Consider the following 18,471-nt stretch of genomic DNA (forward strand, 5'->3'; position numbering starts at 1 on the left):
TAAGATTTGCGTCCCACGGTGTGGGGGGGGGGGGGCACCTCTCTCCGGCCAGCCAGTGAAGCATTGGACTGCTGTAATTGGGTAGTGGGAGTAATCCACATGCTTATGTGGGGGAGCATCGCAGTGACATTGATATACAGCGCTCCATTAATCCATTCTGGCCGGGAACCAGGCTTTAAGCGTTGCGTTATACTTTAGCTATTGAAAAATAGCAGATCTACAAGCTCGTAGCGCGCCACCGAGTGGCGCGCTACGAGCTTGTAGGGTCTGCTATTTTTGAAAAGTTGTGAAAATGTGGTGCAAATCTTTGAATGTATATTTCAGAGCAGAACATTTTTTACTAAAATATTGGCTTCTGGGGGGGGTCCCTGGAACTACATATTTTGAGATGGGGGTCCGTGGCCCAATAGAGATAATTCTGGGGGTCCTTGACACGAAAAAAGTTGAGTACAACTGACATAGAAACATGGGGTTTTTCAGAAAACTATTAGGATTTAGAAGCCTTTTTTTTTTTAATCGACCATCAGTCCAAAATGGTTTAATTGCCATATGAATAGGGTCTGCAGCGCTTGGCTCTCTGCTGATGCATCACAGTAAAAGAGATGGGTCACTCTGTCTTCTCCAGCCCGCAGCCTTGCCAAGCTCATAATTACTAAAACCCCCAATTAATCTTCCCATCACATAGGCCAAATATACACTTCCTCCCTATATAAATGAGTTACAGTATATGCTTTAAGTAAACGTGGGTGTGCTTGACTTTGTGTAATGTGTCGGTTGTATGTTTGTGTGAGTGAGCATACTGTACATCTGTGTGTGTGTCTGCGTGTGCGTGCGCACGCACACACGGGTATGTGTGTGTGTACATAGTAAAATTCTCAGTGCAAATTTAGCTCAAGAGTGTACAGTATAAATGGGTCTCTGAGAGCGTACACATGGAATCAAATAGACCCTCAAGGGTCAAGATTAACACTCAGGATTTGACAGGGTACAGAAGCATGTGTGCATTGTGCAAGTGTACATTTGTGTGTGTGTGTGTGTGTGTGTGTGTGCTGTGTGTGTGTCTGTGCCCATAAGAACATTATGTACTGCACTGGGGTCAGTACTGTGTGTTCTCAGCCACAAGGCACAGAGATTATCAATACAACTTATACAAGAGCTATCAATTGTTCTAGCTTCAAACTGTTGCAAGCAGACCTGTCCACTCCAATAAAATGTGCTAATAAAAAAGGTTGAAAGGCTACTAAACAGAAATTATTGCACACACAAATACTGTACATACTGTGCACATATGTGATTGCAAAGGTGAAGCATGCGAATACAAGGCTGCTATGTTCCCTTTTTGGAAGACTTATGTAAGACGTCATCTGTCAAGGCCCCGGCCGGCCACGACCAGCCAGACTTCTAACTGTAATTCACATGTTTCCTTTTATTTGAAACTGTATTCTAGGAAATGAGCAGGGTGTTATTACAACATGTTAAATGCATCGTATGGTTTCTTTAACTCCGATGTAGCTTCTCCATGTTTCCAGGAAAACACAGAACTGTTTCTTTGAGTTGCCTCGTGTATAAGTTAAACTTAGGTGATTGGGGAATTATATACAAACCATCCTGTTCATTTCCTCTGGGTTTTAGTGCCAAATGAAACTGACCAGTCAGTGAGACAGACAATGTCGTTTCTGAATCTGAACCCCTCCTCGGTCCTCACATGTCAAAAAAGGAGTTGGATGAACATTTCTGGTGTCTGTACGATGCCAATCATTGAAAATTAGACTTGAAATACTATCAGGGAGTGTGTGTGTGTGTGTGTGTGTGTGTGCGTGTGTGCGTGCCTGCGCGTGCGTGAGAAGGCGTGCATGTCTGAACATATATTTATGATTTTAGTGTCCCTAGCCCTTTCCCCATTGTGAATAGAGAATCTCACAGCCTCTCTCCAGCCTCTCCTTTTTATCACATCCACAACACCTTACTGGCATCTAGTGGCTTAGTGAAGTACTGCGTCCACCTGATGCCGGAGAGCCGGTTGGGGAGATGAAGGATGTTTACAAGTGGCATTTGTCCCTAATTAAAAGCAGCACTTGTTGAAGCACTTGGTCTGGAGAAGGACTAGCATCCACAGTGACACAGGCTGGCCCACTGATCCTCTGGTAAGCCTCCTCCACTCTGTACACACACACACACACACACACACGCACACACGCACACACACACACACACACACACACACTGGTTAGAAATACTAATTGAATACCAATTAATATCCGTCTACAGTTAAAGAGAAACTTTGAGCATTAGTGATATATACTGTACGGCCAATGATGCAAAACGGCACATGACTTCATTGTCTCACAAGGTCATTTATTTACCTTTTTAAAACCATTTTTGCAGAGAACCCACAGAAGACAATGGGTACTTTTTTGACAGACTATAAATTATTGATGATAGAACGATAGGATTTAGGTCGAAAATTGGCACCATTTTTCCATTAATAAATAAGACATTGATCATAACGTGAAACAAACGACGGCATCGAAGACATTGAAGCTTAATCACGTACAGTACGCTGCAGTGTACTGTAATGTACGGTATGTGCTTATCAATCTGATTTCAGAATGAACTTAACGTTGGTCAGAAAACGGTCCAGCATTTCAGTTCGGCATTTTTTTCCGGCAGACTGTCGGTGGACAGACAGACAGACAGACAGACTGTCTGTGGACAGACAGACAGACAGACAGACTGTGGACAGACAGACAGACAGACAGACAGACAGACTGTCTGTGGACAGACAGACTGTCGGTGGACAGACAGACAGACAGACTGTCTGGGGACAGACAGACAGACAGACAGACAGTCTGTGGACAGACAGACTGTCGGTGGACAGACAGACAGACAGACAGACTGTCTGTGGTCAGACAGACAGACAGACAGACATACTGTCGGTGGACAGACAGACAGACAGACTGTCTGTGGACAGACAGACAGACAGACTGTCTGTGGACAGACAGACAGACAGACTGTCGGTGGACAGACAGACAGACAGACAGGCTGTCTGTGGCCAGACAGACAGACAGACTGTCGGTGGACAGACAGACAGACAGACTGTCGGTGGACAGACAGACAGACAGACTGTCGGTGGACAGACAGACAGACAGACTGTCGGTGGACAGACAGACAGACAGACTGTCGGTGGACAGACAGACAGACTGTCGGTGGACAGACAGACAGACTGACTGTCGGTGGACAGACAGACAGACAGACTGTCGGTGGACAGACAGACAGACAGACTGTCGGTGGACAGACAGACAGACTGTCGGTGGACAGACAGACAGACTGTCGGTGGACAGACAGACAGACTGACTGTCGGTGGACAGACAGACAGACAGACTGTCGGTGGACAGACAGACAGACAGACTGTCGGTGGACAGACAGACAGACTGTCGGTGGACAGACAGACAGACTGACTGTCGGTGGACAGACAGACAGACAGACTGTCGGTGGACAGACAGACGGTGACAAAACGGCGGATATCTCGGGGAAACGTTGGAGAAACAACACAGACGGCTCACGGCGCCAAGCGTTTCCTGACGTGGAATTGAAAAGGGTCCTGGCGGAGAGGGAGGGAGGGAGGGGGGGGAGGGAGGGAGGGAGGGAGGGAGGGGGGAGGGAGCCGGGGCATCGCCGTGAGTGAAGTCTGTGGAATCTCCTCTCTGTTTGTGTCAGTGACGCTCGTCTCTCCCTCCGTCTCCTATAGCCTCCGCTGGCCCAACATCTGGCCGTTCCGTGTGGAGAGGCCATTATGTCAGCGGAGAGAATAACCCATTCTGACCTGAGATCAGATTCTTAAAAAAAATGTCTTCTATACATCCTGACAGTTTTCTGAAAAAGCTATGTTTCTATGTCAGTCGTTCTTCGATTTTTTTTAAAAATAGCAGACCTACAAGCTCGTAGCGCGCCACTCGGTGGCGCGCTACGAGCTTGTAGATCTGCTATTTTTTCCAATAGCTAAAGCATAACATAATGCCATAACACCAGAAGGGGTTCCCGCCGAGAATGGGATAAATGAAAGTGGCCATCGACCTGTCTGCCTAGCGACTGGCCTGCCCGGCAGTGTCTTCCTGAGTCGGGACCGGCTTAATGGAGCACAGCGGCTCAGCAACTAATCACCTGTTCTTTCTCATCAGCCCCTTCCCCCCGTGGGACGGTCTCATCAGCCCCTCCCCCCCGTGGGACGGTAATTGATTGTTAAGTGTTTGATGGGTCAGAATGTAGACTGACCTGACGCAAGGAATTGCACGGTACAGTCTGTCTGCCACCCCCTATCTGTCTGTGTGTCTGTCTGTGTGTGTGTGTGTGTGTGTGTGTGTGTGTGTGTGTGTGTGTGTGTGTGTGTGTGTGTGTGTGTGTGTGTGTGTGTGTGTTTGTGCGCGTGTGTGTTTGTGCGTGTTTGCAATATGTAGCCCACAGCTTGTACTTTTCTTTTTCAATTATATAGTTTTTAGTAGTTTTAGTTAACTATAATAACCTTCGTGTGCGTGCGTGCGTGCCCATGTATGTATTTGTTTTCATACTCGTGTGTCTCACTCTGTCCTTTTGTAAATCCATGTCCATTACACTACTGACTACAAATACAAAATACTTTTTTCCACACACATGAACCTGGTTACAAGTTTAAATTAGTCTACAAGTCTAATTTGTATTATTGGTGTCAACCAGGTCTCCATCTCTCGCTTACAGTTAGCCCTGAAGCTATCAAACTGGGCTTTATCCTTATTCCATTTATTTGCATTTCCAAACACAGCATGAGTTGTTGTCTGATGTTTAAAGTGACACTGTGTATGTTTTTAAATGAAGTTGTGGTTCTTAAATTTTGTATTGTAAAGCACTTTGTTGTTATTTAAATGTTATTTAAATGTACTTGCAGAACTACACTTATGCGTGCGTGTGACTGTGTGTGTGTGTCCCATCCTATGTGCAGTACTTCACAACATGTGAGTCTGTGTCACCTGAGTCTGAAGAGGTGGTTGTGGTCTAGCTGTTGCTCCTCTGGGGTCTGACCGTGGCCTCGGTCCCGTAGCCTCCTGCTCCTCTCCTCGGGGTCCAGCGTGAGCACGAGCACCAGGCTGGGCTGGAGCAGGTCTCCTGGCCAGCAGTAGCCCTCCCAACCCTCTGTTGGAAGGTTAGACACTGGACCGCTCACTGCTGTGGCGATGGCGTACGACGCTGTGCTGTGCCAGTATCTGGGAAGAGAGTTGGATGGATGGGTGGGTGGATGTATGAAGGAAGGATGGACAGATGGAAGGATGAGTGGTTTGATGGAAAAAGGGTGGGATGGATGGATGGATGGATAGTTGGAATGATGGACGAACAGACAGACAGATTAGGAGAAATAATATCTCCTCATAATTATATTATATATATTTCTTATCCGACCTTTTTTTATTCAGAGAGAGAAACATGTCCACAGGTAAACTCGCTCCGCTCGACAAATCCTCACCTGTCAACGATGACAGGTGTCTGTCTGGCCTCCTGGCCTATTAGTCGTGCTGTGATGTAGTTCCCCAGGGCGTAGAAGGCTCGGCGCATGAGGGGCGGCTCCTGATCAAAGCGGGCCCTCCAGGGGGACAGGCACCGGGGAGGGGACCGCAGCAAAGTGGCCCCCAGCGCTTCCCTCAGAGACTCAGTCAGAGTCGTCTTACCTGAGGAGAGGGAAGAAAGGATTCTCACCACAAAAACAGATAGAGAAGCAAAGCAAGTATTGGATCATGTTGAGCTCACGTGGTGCAATTGGACTGATCAATTATACAATCTATTAAAAGTGATTGATTTTTAAAATGTGTTATTATAGTAATAGCAGGGTTCCCATGACCATACTGTGACCATGACCATACTGGGAAAATAATAATAGTGCCTTTACTTGCCCCTTGGTTGCAAGGTGACAACGTTGAGATGTGATTACACTTATTTTGCAGAATCCTAATAACTTCTTTTCCAATTTGAATCCTTAACCACTTTAATATCCACATCAAGCTCGTTGGTTACGGTTTTATTTTCTCTAAGAAGAGACAAAAGATTAAAGATGATTTACGCGTAACAGCGCTATCATGAAGTTTCCCATTATATATTTGTATTATAGTGTATCATTTTATTTAACATTAACAGATTGACAATTTGACGTGTACCCTGTTGAAGAGGCTGTGTATGGATGGGCTGTAAGTTTACACCCATCCATGTGAGTTATATCAGCACGACTGATGTATTAGGATTAGGAACACTGTCTTGTATTGCATTTTATTTCAACAACTTTTCTGTCAGTCTGTGTGCTCTATATCCAGTCTACTGTACATGTACAGTACGTGGTTCTCCAAATAAAGGGGCAGAGGGACATCATTGCTTGTCAGTTAGAGATAGCTGTCATGGGAAATATTGCATTAGCCAAATTTGCACAAATTGTCAGCAGAATTTTAGATTCCACATCCATATCAGGAACACGCCATTCCCATAGCAACAGTTCACAATACTGTGAATCTAGGAAATGACGGGATATTTCGTAGTTTGTGCAGCGTGCATGGAATTGGGGGAAGGAGAGAAAAACACTGCTTGGTACGTTGGTAGAGAAAAACACTGCTTGGTACGTTGGTAGAGAAAAACACTGCTTGGTACGTTGGTAGTGAAAAACACTGCTTGGTACGTTGGTAGAGAAAAACACTGCTTGGTACGTTGGTAGTGAAAAACACTGCTTGGTACGTTGGTAGTGAAAAACACTGCTTGGTACGTTGGTAGAGAAAAACACTGCTTGGTACGTTGGTAGAGAAAAACACTGCTTGGTACGTTGGTAGAGAAAAACACTGCTTGGTACGTTGGTAGTGAAAAACACTGCTTGGTACGTTGGTAGAGAAACACACTGCTTGGTACGTTGGTAGTGAAAAACACTGCTTGGTACGTTGGTAGAGAAAAACACTGCTTGGTACGTTGGTAGAGAAAAACACTGCTTGGTACGTTGGTAGTGAAAAACACTGCTTGGTACGTTGGTAGTGAAAAACACTGCTTGGTATGTTGGTAGAGAAAAACACTGCTTGGTATGTTGGTAGAGAAAAACACTGCTTGGTATGTTGGTAGAGAAAAACAGTAACACTGCTTGGTATGTTGGTAGAGAAAAACACTGCTTGGTACGTTGGTAGAGAAAAACACTGCTTGGTACGTTGGTAGAGAAAAACACTGCTTGGTATGTTGGTAGAGAAAAACACTGCTTGGTACGTTGGTAGTGAAAAACACTGCTTGGTACGTTGGTAGAGAAAAACACTGCTTGGTACGTTGGTAGTGAAAAACACTGCTTGGTACGTTGGTAGTGAAAAACACTGCTTGGTACGTTGGTAGAGAAAAACACTGCTTGGTATGTTGGTAGAGAAAAACACTGCTTGGTATGTTGGTAGAGAAAAACACTGCTTGGTACGTTGGTAGAGAAAAACACTGCTTGGTATGTTGGTAGTGAAAAACACTGCTTGGTATGTTGGTAGAGAAAAACACTGCTTGGTATGTTGGTAGTGAAAAACACTGCTTGGTATGTTGGTAGAGAAAAACACTGCTTGGTACGTTGGTAGTGCCAAGCAGTGTTTTTCTTGCCTTCCCCCATTCTTTCTTCTTCTTCCATTTCCATGCACACTACACAAAATTGGCCAAGTGTACCAGTTTATCCCATTTTGACCTAAAAATGTCCTCCACATCCTGACGGCTTTCTGAAAAAGCTATGTTTCTATGTCAGTCGTTCTTCGATTTAAAAAAAATAGCAGACCTACAAGCTCGTAGCGCGCCACTATGAGCTTGTAGATCTGCTATTTTTCAATAGCTAAAGCATAGCATAATGCCAACACCAAAAGGGGTTCCCGCCCCAAAATGGGTTAATAACTTTGACATTGGTATTTTATGCATGTCATTACAGGGCAGGCAAACATCATTTCACTTCAAATGGCCATAGCTTGGAGAGTCACCAATTGCTATGGAGTGTTTGATCTCCCCAGGAAATACATTTTCAGGTGGGTTGCCAATTTCAGCCAATCAGGAGAGAGTAGCCATGGTCTTGGCTTCCATTTTGCAACGTTCTATTTCCATCACTGCCTGCTAACTTCTTTGTGTCGTCAACGTTTTCAATTCCACTTGTTTATTCTTTTATGAGTCATCTCTACTGATTGGATCAAATTGGTATGCCATTGCCAACCTTAAAATGCATTCTCTGTTTACAAAAAGAGACCTGTTACTGAACAAACACTCCATAGCAATGAATACTATCAGAATATAGAGAGCAATTTAACACACAAATGGGAAGAAAAAAATCACCTTTATTGCTAAAGCTAGAGGCCATCTTTTAGTGTGTGTGTGTGTGTGTGTGTGTATTGGATGCTGCTGTTACCCTCATTTCCATTTTGGGATAACAGTTTGATGTGATTTGCATTGAAAGTCCATTTCGATATAAATCATGAAGTTATTATAACACATATAAAGTTAGCAGCGGTGGATGCGCAGCAGAAATATTATTAGTACTTTTGCCGCAAGAAGTGTTTAGTTGTTCAGTTACGGGTTATGGATGGACATATAGGGTAGCATCCGGGTAGCTCAGTGGGTAGAGCTCTCGCCTTTGGACCACAAGGTCATGGGTTTGATGGTTGGGTGAGGTACGTTGTTCAGACTAGTCATTGGTCCGACAAACGACAACCCACCTCATCTCCTAACCTAACCATAACCTCAAGCATTAGTCCGACATGTGTCCGCTCCGTCGGAATTACATGCGGTCCCCCTACAGGTTATCATAGAGCATTGTATTTTGTTTGTGTTGTTGTTAATCCCTCTACAGTCTACATGAGTTGAAAACCTGTAATTAATTTTGGACCTTCCTTTTACTAGTCAGAAATAACAATCTCATGATACTATTAATTTACACGTATTTTAGCATTGTCTTCTAAACCATCATATGTTACAATGTAGTCAAATATGAGCATCATTATATAATTTATTATAACGATAATATTCAATATATGTGAGGGTCACATAAAAAGTCCTGGAAATGTTCTGGCATTTTATTTCTTACAAAAGGTCAAACCCTCTAAGTAATAATTATATTTATATAGTAAACAGTGTCAGTGCTGAGATGGTGCATATCATTTTCAATGTAAAACGTTTGACCATATAAGTAACCCCTGACACGATGCTTGCGCGTTCTTGAAGTTTGTGGAAAGAGCATTAATTTTAAATGAACTCCACATCTTCCTTTGCACAGGAGCATAACCTTCCTGACGTCATGTTGCATGATATTCCATTAGGCAAGCCTCGCTGGCAGATAATGACATCTGCAGAGAAGGTTGTCCATCACTTAAGGGAGACATCTATGCATCATGCTGCCTGTCACATGTTCGTTTATGAGGTAATGACATTAACCTGTGGCATCCAGTCCTTCTATGACAATAACAGGGAAGTCTGTTTTACATCCGACCTCTCGACTCTGCTCCGCCAGCTCTAGGACGGCTCTAGCCTCTGGGATGATGTCACCACACTGCCGAGCACACACACACACACACACACACACACACACACACACACACACACACACACACACACAACTGACGCATTTGTTGTATTAAGAAGCAGTAATATAACTCAGATGTCATGGGCCTTCTGGCATTGATTGATACTCAGATGAAATAAAGTAGAACTACCACCGGTACTTCTGTCCACCACTAGAGTGCACTGTCGTGCCAATTATGTTTTATCAGTTAAATGCCCATAACAGTAGCCTAATATACATGAATAGCTTAGTCTGTTTAGCTATGGCAATTGGAAATGACGACAATTTTATCCAAATGTAAAAGTACAAATATATAAATAAAAGCACTGCATACAATTGTTTATGCAATCATTTAAAACCAAATGTATTATTATTATTATTATTAGTACTATTAGGCTATTATAGGCTTAATGTTGTTACCTCCCGGAGAACATTGTATGCCTCCTCAAAACTGTAGAATACATCTGAGTTGATGATGCTGAGAGATGATGGGTGGCAGTCAGGCGCTTCAGAGGGAACTACACAGTAGGACTCAGACACGCCCATAGCTTCTTCTGCTGCTCCACAGGGCCACAGGCGTTGAGACCACCGCGCACGGCTGCCAGCACCATCTCCCACTCGCACGTAGGAGAACGCCAATACAGGGTCATTCTCATTCACCAATTCACTCAAAATGCGCTCCGTGGTGGTGGAGCACTCGGATGAATCTTTTAAGAAATATCCCTTTAGGACGGAGTCTTTGACATTAGGCAGAAACGAAGACATGGTCAGAAGCTTACATTCTGACGGCAGCACGCTCAACAGTTTGTCTTTCAACCCTCCGTAGAACTTAGCTCTCTGAATTCTGTCGTCGCTGTGGACGAGAAGAGAGTAACACCGTTCGTGCTTGTGCACGCTTCTAAACAGTTGCGGCACCTCTCGTTGGTGGTGGTGCGTTTCTCGCAGCCGCAGCAGGGCAAAGTAGGTGGGCAGCGACCTCGCGTCCATTTCCACCGAGAAAACACGAGCGGACCACTGGCCGAGGAGAGACAGGGGCAGGCTGCGTCTAGCCATGCCGATGCTGGGATAAGATGAGGATGAGGAATTAATAGGTAGTACTAGTTTGGCCTTGTGAATGTGATGCGATGAGTAGGCTATCTTTCCCCCAACAGTCCTTTCCTTGTTATGTGCAGAGCCTTGGAAATAGACTCTGGTTATGTGGAAAACCTGGTGACGCGAGGTTGCTTGTTATGTCATTTGATAGACTGCACTCGGGAAAACAAAACTTAACGTGCTGGTCAGTAGTTTCGAAATCGAAACTTATGCTTGGTAACGTATTCGTATTGGGGTTATACGTCTTATCTTATCCAGTGCTTAATTTAATGTGTTGTTTTGCAAATTTGCATTTTTAAGTCAATGGAAACCTATTGGTCAAATCAGTCACTGCACAGGTGTCAGGTCCACCAGTGGCCCACACACCCACCCCCACCCGGACTCCTTAGTCCTCTGTTTCACTTTCGTTGTTGTTGTAAATACAAACTGGTGTTGGGGCTGGGCTACCTAGTATGATGATGAGATGACTGACTTTGCACTTTCAGAAAGGAAATTGATTCCTATTAAGTATCCAAGTCATAGCCTTATAGGCCTATGTTTCGTTTCACCAAAGTCAGGTGGTCTTACAGGCAGCTACTGACAGGATTCTATTTAAGGTGCCCGGGCTGCACCAGCGTCCACCATCCTGCAGTTTGAATGTACATGATCCGTTCCAAGATGTTTAGCTCTCCAGCAGTCATGTCTCTGAAGATGATCCTGCAGTTTTGCATCAGGATATTTTCAAGTTTCTTCTCCAGTGCGCAGGCCTGGGTACTAACGGGTGGCTTGCAGGAGAAATGGGGGTTTGCAGGTGGAACAACTACACCTGTGAACTGCAAATTGGATCCAAAGAAAGCAGTCGAGAGCGCAACGACCCCGACGAGTGTCAATTATCATTTTACGCGCAAGTGCAACTACAAATGTGGCTTTTGTTTCCACACTGCGAAAACGTCGTTTGTCTTGCCTATAGATGAGGCAAAGAGGGGTCTCGAACTTCTGCAGAAATCTGGTACATTTGATATATATACAGTGTGTGTGTGTGTATATATATATATATATATATATATATATATATATATATATATATATATTATTATTTTTCATGGGTTCTAAAGTCTAAAGTCATTTAGATTTCCCAAAACCGTTGTATGCTCATCTATTGTTGTCCATTAGGCATGGAAAAGATCAACTTCTCCGGTGGGGAGCCTTTCCTGCATGACAAAGGAGACTTCCTTGGGAAGTTAGTTCAATACTGCAAACAAGACCTGAAGCTGCCAAGTGTCAGCATTGTCAGCAATGGAAGCATGATCAAAGAAAACTGGTTCCGGAAATATGGTAAGAGTTCTCATCTTTCAAACACTATGAACTGTCACAATATACTATACTATGTATAAAAATAATGAAATAACATGTCACTAGGCCTATACTTATTATCATTATTATTATGTATTTATTTAAACAAATATTCTTCAGTAGGTGGCAGTGTTTTCACACCATACTTTTGTATTTGTATTATTGAAAATAATATCAGTCACCACACACTCTTCCCTTTCTGTTTTCCCTTTCCTTCTCACACACATTATTCACTCATTCTCTGTCCCTCACTCTCAGGTGAATATCTGGACATACTGGCCCTTTCCTGTGACAGCTTTGACGAGGAGACCAATCAGCTCATAGGCAGAGCTCAGGGCAGGAAGAGCCACCTGGACAACCTCTACAAGGTCCGCAACTGGTGCCAGCAGTACAAGGTGGCCTTCAAGATCAACTCCGTCATCAACACCTTCAACGTGGACGAAGACATGAGGGAGAACATCGCTGAGATAAACCCGGTCCGCTGGAAGGTATGAACCAAGAAAGTTATATTTGCGGTTAACGCATGTGTGCCGCAAATATAATATAAAACCAACCGTTTTAATGTCATTTAGATTGTACTACGGTAACTTTGCAGGTCCATTTGGTTACGTTTGTATAATTTGGATGAACACTTTTCAACCTATCTTTATATAATTGGTCCTGACTCCTTACTAATAAAATGTTCACCTTTTTTTCCTACTCGGTCTGTGTCTCATAGGAGGGCTGTGTGGGCAGTTCAGTTAAAATATTTAGATTTTTATTATCGTGAGAATGATGGCTTCCATTTGTGTTAGGACAATGTTTGTATTCACACACACCCTCAAAGCTTATAGACATATAGGAGGGGCTTGCGCCCCTCAAAAATGGTGGCATTTTATCATGATCATTAGTGAGCACCAATTATATGAAGACTATATGAGTCACCCAGTGATTTGTGCTTGCTGCGTTCAGGTGTTCCAGTGCCTGCTGATCCACGGGGAGAATGCAGGGGAGGATGCTCTGAGAGAGGCAGAGCGGTTCGTCATCAGTGACCTACAGTTTCAGGACTTTCTGGACAGGCATAGCAGCATCACCTGCCTCGTACCCGAGTCCAATCAGAAGGTGAGACGTGGACATGCCAGGAACTAACCACTAATTGTATCCACCATTCCAAAACGTGCCAAAGTACCAAAATAATATATATGTCTGTGTTGTTATTCATACTCACCATGTTTTGTACCCTAATCGCTCCATTGGAATATTCATGGTTGTCTTATGTCCTCTTGGTAGTACAGCAACATATGTGAATTGTGAAAGAGAATTACTTCTTGGATGATATTTGTATTGTGATATTTGTAAAACCAGGTTGCAGACAGAAACAATAGTTTTGACTAAGAATTGTGTCTTTTCAGATGAGGGATTCTTACCTTATCCTGGATGAATATGTAAGTAGATTGATTGATTGATTGAAATATGTATTAACAGTTTGCAGAATTACAGTACATTTCAAGCATTACACTTGTTTACAAGAGGGTCCACCATGTTCAATTCATCAAAACATAGACGAGACATACAAATAGACACTTCTATATAGTTAAAGAACAGAACAGGAATTCATCATAAAATAATCAAAAAGGGAAAAGAAACATATACAGTGAGGGGGAAAAGGGGAAAAAGTGAAATATAATTCAGAACATTAGAATTTTTGACATTTAATATGCTATCATTTTTAACTAATTCATTAGAACAATGTCTGTCTGAGCTTTTCTTTTCTTATCGTTTGACCATTATTGCTGTCAACATCAAAGTACCCACAGAGAGACAGAGTAGCATTGAATTTGAACCGTTCCTGTTCCAGATGCGTTTCCTGGACTGCCGAGAAGGACGGAAGGACCCGTCTAAGTCCATCCTTGATGTTGGTGTGAAGGAGGCCATTTCTTTCAGTGGCTTTGATGAGAAGATGTTTCTAGAAAGAGGGGGGAAATATGTGTGGACCAAAGCTGATATGCGGCTTGAGTGGTGAGACTCAGCTGCTGAAGAATTGTACTTTACTGAAGTGAATGCTAATTTGCACTGTACATTTTCATTAACTTATGTTTATTTAAATCTGTTACATTTTGTGGTTTTCCTCTATATCCTTGTCTATATCTTCCCACCAGAGGGTTCTGCGGTCCAACTGTGCACAACCCTGGGTTGCATTTTTGTAAAATGTAAGACAATAATAATAAGCCAATATTAAGGTTTCTCACATAATTATTATATTTAATTGACTTTATTAGATGAAACTTTTACCTATTTTTTAAATCCTTTTTATAGTACATTTAAGCTCCTTTGCACAACAGAACTGTGATAAAAACAGCATATTTCCCTTCATGTACCTTTGATATTGTTGAATTAAATAAATATTTGAATATTTTGCATGCAACCACGCTACTACAGAGCAATAATGTGTCTGTGTCTAGGGCACTGTGGGCATGCAACCACACTACTACAGAGCAATTCTGTGTCTAGGCGCCTAGGGCACTGGGCATGCAACCACACTACTACAGAGCAATTCTGTGTCTAGGCGCCTAGGGCACTGGGCATGCAACCACACTACTACAGAGCAATTCTGTGTCTAGGCGCCTAGGGCACTGGGCATGCAACCACACTACTACAGAGCAATTATGTGTCTAGGCGCCTAGGGCAGTGTGGGCCATTTCCCTTCATGTACCTTTGATATTGTTGAATTAAATAAATATTTGAAAAATGTATTGTTTTCATTTGTTAATTTGCACCACCCCTTACATGAGATATATGCTTTACACAGACACTCACACTTGTATAGCCAAACATGTTATACATGATTTGTAGCATGGAGATTCCATAATACAAGATGCAGTCTTGTTGACTACATCTCTACAACACCAAGATAAAAACTCTTGTTGGAACCAAACCTTCCAGTAACCCTTGTTAAACGGGACTAGTCTTGGAAACCAGACAAATCTGCCAGAGCAAAAATAATTAGCTCCAGTGAGTCTGGCCATGCCAGGCTAAAACTGGACAGACTGGACAGAGGTATAAAGCCACTTTGATATTGTATTATGTCATTACTTTAATTATTAAAATAATAACTAAATATATGGTACGAATTGTTAAACCTGAAATGTCAGGACAGCTCAGTTAAGCCAGCTTTTAAACTATATTTTCTTGTTGACATTTGTAATATACGTACGGTCAATATTAAAGCGCAAATGGCTGCCCATATTGTCTATCCACAAGCCTGTTACCCTGCTGTGGTATTATTTGATGTGATAATATAATGTTGACAGCGTCACTTGGACAGCAGAGGGCGCTACCGTTCGTGGAATGTACAAAGTGACGCTTGTTTCTCCTGGCACTGGCGGCAGACTGAAGAGACAGGAACGCACACACTCTCTCTCTCTCTCTCTCTCTCAGACAAATGGCGTCCCTCCAGTGCGAAGCAGCTGATTCCCCACTGAGGAGGAGAGCCGCGGCGGCAGTATCTTTTTAGAGGTAAACACACCACCGCCCACGGATGTTTGCGACACCATAGTGGCATATTGCTGTATGCAGGAAGACTTCCTTTCTGTAGCAAAACAGGGCTGACTAGCTGTTGGGGCGGTGCATTGTGCTGTAACCGAGGCTTTAGCACCACCGCTCCTGTGTGCGATACTGTAAGTCAGGGAGGGAGGGTGGGTGGACCGAAGATACTGTCTGTATGTCAGTCAGATACAGTTTGTGATTTAATTTGCCCACAGTTAGGTTTCCGTTGTCTGCGTTTCACCGGGGCCTGCCTTATTGTTTATTGTAAAGCGCTAATAAGGCGACGGGTCAGCGGACGTTCCCACCCCCGGACGTTGGGGAGGAGGATTCATAATAATGAACAACATGGGCATCATCATCATCACCCATTGCGTGGTATTCTGTAAGCAGCCAGGGTGCTGCTGCTGATATACTCTCTTGACTGACTGACGACTATAGTTGGGTCACATCATCTTCGTTAATCCAATTCAGGAGATCACGGCGGCTTGTCGTTCCAAATCCTCCTGGACCTGGACCCGATCAAGAGACGGCGCGTTATCTCAACAAGCCAGGTAATATTTGGTGTTTTGTATGTATGCGTTTATTGCGTTCTGTGGCCTGGCATTGACTGCAGTGTTAATGCAACTTACAGGTCTGTCTCACATCATGAAAGACCAGATTTTCTAGTACCCGTCGTCTTTACAAGACGGTTTATGAGCGTTTATGAGCTCTAGGCAGTTGCTGCATACTGCTTGTCAGCCAGTTCTACCCCAGTAAGTGGTTATTTGAACTGGGAGACCCCCCCCACCCCGACAAGCAAATAAAGCAATGTTGTAGGGGTACAATTGTAGTTGAGGCATTACACACTTAACGTGTGTGTGTGTGTGTGTGTGTGTGCGCGCATGCCGAGCAACATGCTATTTATATCATATCAGCTAATTATACAGCTGCTGTTTACTTTTACTCATATTACCTTCCTCAAATGTTGTCTTCAAGACACATTTGAGCATATACCAATTATCTGTCTTGTTCAATCTATAACATTTCAAGTCTTTTCATTTAGTACAAAATGGCAAAACACACAGCCTGCTTGTTCTCCCAGATGTTTCACTCATTTAGTTGTTCTTGAGAATGAGGAGAGAGAGAGAGAGAGAGAACTATTTTGTTGCCACCACTTCAGACAGTCAATCAATATCACGTGTGACACACACACACACACACACACACACACACACACACACACACATGTGATATTGATTGATTGAGCACACATTCAGGTGCAAGTACAGTACTTTGCATGTGCGGCTGACTGTGTTATCCTGTATGCACTTGAGATAACCGTGCAAATAGCAGATCTACAAGCTCATAATGACCTACTGTACACAGGGCTGCAGTGTAGTTAATTCAAGTGCACTACAGTGCTAAATCTCAACTTTTCATGTGGAAATGGTTCACAGTAGTGTGACATGCATGAAGTGGATGGCTCCACTAAACTGCATGTGAAAGGTCAGCCAGTGCCATGCCATTTCCATTTTAACCCATTCTGACCGGGCACCCATTTTGGTGTTGGCATCATGTTATGCTTTAGCTATTGAAAAATAGCAGATCTACAAGCTCATATCGCGCCACCGAGTGGCGCGATACGAGCTTGTAGGTCTGCTATTTTTGAAAAATTCGAAGAACGACTGACATTTTTAGAATCTGATCTCAGGTCAGAATGGGTACATCAGACCAGTGTGTGTCCCGTGGAAACCTCGTATGAATCTGATCTCAGGTCAGAATGGGTTAAGCAGCAACAGCTACCCTCTAGGTGCCTAGGGCACTGTGGGCATGCAACCACGCTACTACAGAGAAATTCTGTGTCTAGGCGTCTCTAGGGCAATGTGGGCATGCAACCACGCTACTACAGCAATTCTGTGTCTAGGCGCCTAGGGCACTGTGGGCATGCAACCACGCTACTACAGAGAAATTCTGTGTCTAGGCGTCTCTAGGGCAATGTGGGCATGCAACCACGCTACTACAGAGAAATTCTGTGTCTAGGCGTCTCTAGGGCAATGTGGGCATGCAACCACGCTACTACAGCAATTCTGCGTCTAGGGCACTGTGGGCATGCAACCACATGAGCAATTCTGTGTCTAGGGCACTGTGGGCATGCAACCACATGAGCAATTCTGTGTCTAGGGCACTGTGGGCATGCAACCACGCTACTACAGAGCAATTCTGTGTCTAGGGCACTGTGGGCATGCAACCACATGAGCAATTCTGTGTCTAGGGCACTGTGGGCATGCAACCACGCTACTACAGAGCAATTCTGTGTCTAGGGCACTGTGGGCATGCAACCACGCTACTACAGTGCAATTCTGTGTCTAGGGCACTGTGGGCATGCAACCACATGAGCAATTCTGTGTCTAGGGCACTGTGGGCATGCAACCACGCTACTACAGAGCAATTCTGTGTCTAGGGCACTGTGGGCATGCAACCACGCTACTACAGAGCAATTCTGTGTCTAGGGCACTGTGGGCATGCAACCACATGAGCAATTCTGTGTCTAGGGCACTGTGGGCATGCAACCACGCTAGTACAGAGCAATTCTGTGTCTAGGGCACTGTGGGCATGCAACCACGCTACTACAGAGCAATTCTGTGCTGCACGATGCTGTGCGGGCCATAATAATACCTGACAGAGAGTGAAGAGGTCCATTTCTAACATATATTATGCCATTCTTTCAGTGTGTCCGTGTCTCTCACACTGTGTAATTGACTGAACTTGCTCCCCTGGGAGAAAGGTCAATGTGTGTGTATATCCTGAAGAGTGTGAGAGTACTGCTCAATGGATTGTCAACTCACGGTGCTGCAAAGACTTTAATGTACCCTAGAATAACAACATGGCAACATTGTTCATTTGATTCTGTGCAACAGTATTCTATGCACCTAGTTTTATCCAATAAGAACTGGTAGTACATCAAGATTTACATTTAAGTAAATTAGTTTTTG

The 18,471-nt window shown here is 43.8% G+C and overlaps 3 protein-coding genes across 3 annotated transcripts in view; 2 read left to right on the top strand and 1 right to left on the bottom strand.

Annotated features, from left to right (window-relative positions):
* Nucleotides 1-305: 305 nt before the first annotated feature.
* cmpk2 (cytidine monophosphate (UMP-CMP) kinase 2, mitochondrial) lies at nt 306-10,874 on the bottom strand. The gene is made up of 5 exons (XM_080784597.1): nt 9,971-10,874; nt 9,424-9,538; nt 5,492-5,693; nt 5,001-5,234; nt 306-2,160 (listed from the first exon to the last, which is right to left on the bottom strand). The coding sequence occupies exons 1-5, from the start codon at nt 10,601-10,603 to the stop codon at nt 2,040-2,042; spliced, it is 1,305 nt and encodes a 434-aa protein (XP_080640723.1). The 5' UTR covers nt 10,604-10,874; the 3' UTR covers nt 306-2,039.
* Nucleotides 10,875-11,234: 360 nt separating this feature from the next.
* rsad2 (radical S-adenosyl methionine domain containing 2) lies at nt 11,235-14,473 on the top strand. The gene is made up of 6 exons (XM_080783845.1): nt 11,235-11,630; nt 11,795-11,956; nt 12,233-12,462; nt 12,926-13,075; nt 13,366-13,398; nt 13,812-14,473. The coding sequence occupies exons 1-6, from the start codon at nt 11,279-11,281 to the stop codon at nt 13,974-13,976; spliced, it is 1,092 nt and encodes a 363-aa protein (XP_080639971.1). The 5' UTR covers nt 11,235-11,278; the 3' UTR covers nt 13,977-14,473.
* An 884-nt stretch (nt 14,474-15,357) lies between these two features.
* Nucleotides 15,358-18,471, top strand: part of rnf144aa (ring finger protein 144aa) — a 58,008-nt gene continuing 54,894 nt past the window's right edge. The window contains exons 1-2 of the mRNA XM_080784481.1: nt 15,358-15,469; nt 15,971-16,050. The gene's annotated coding sequence lies outside the window, so the exon portion shown is untranslated. The remainder of the gene's footprint in view (nt 15,470-15,970; nt 16,051-18,471) is intronic.

Source organism: Protomyctophum bolini, assembly GCF_963924005.1.
Source record: "Protomyctophum bolini genome assembly, chromosome: 15".
Taxonomy (NCBI): Eukaryota; Metazoa; Chordata; class Actinopteri; order Myctophiformes; family Myctophidae; genus Protomyctophum; species Protomyctophum bolini.

Bases quoted from the DNA above. Each gene is read 5' to 3' on its own strand.
- cmpk2 (XM_080784597.1), bottom strand. From the start codon at position 10,603: ATGGCTAGACGCAGCCTGCCCCTGTCTCTCCTCGGCCAGTGGTCCGCT. The intron at 9,539-9,970 runs GTAACAACATTA...TGTGCTCGGCAG, and splicing joins CATACAATGTTCTCCGGGAG to TGTGGTGACATCATCCCAGA. The intron at 5,694-9,423 runs GTTAATGTCATT...CCCTCTCCTCAG, and splicing joins AGAAGGACTGGATGCCACAG to GTAAGACGACTCTGACTGAG.
- rsad2 (XM_080783845.1), top strand. From the start codon at position 11,279: ATGTACATGATCCGTTCCAAGATGTTTAGCTCTCCAGCAGTCATGTCT. The intron at 11,631-11,794 runs GTACATTTGATA...GTTGTCCATTAG, and splicing joins CGAACTTCTGCAGAAATCTG to GCATGGAAAAGATCAACTTC. The intron at 12,463-12,925 runs GTATGAACCAAG...TGCTGCGTTCAG, and splicing joins TAAACCCGGTCCGCTGGAAG to GTGTTCCAGTGCCTGCTGAT.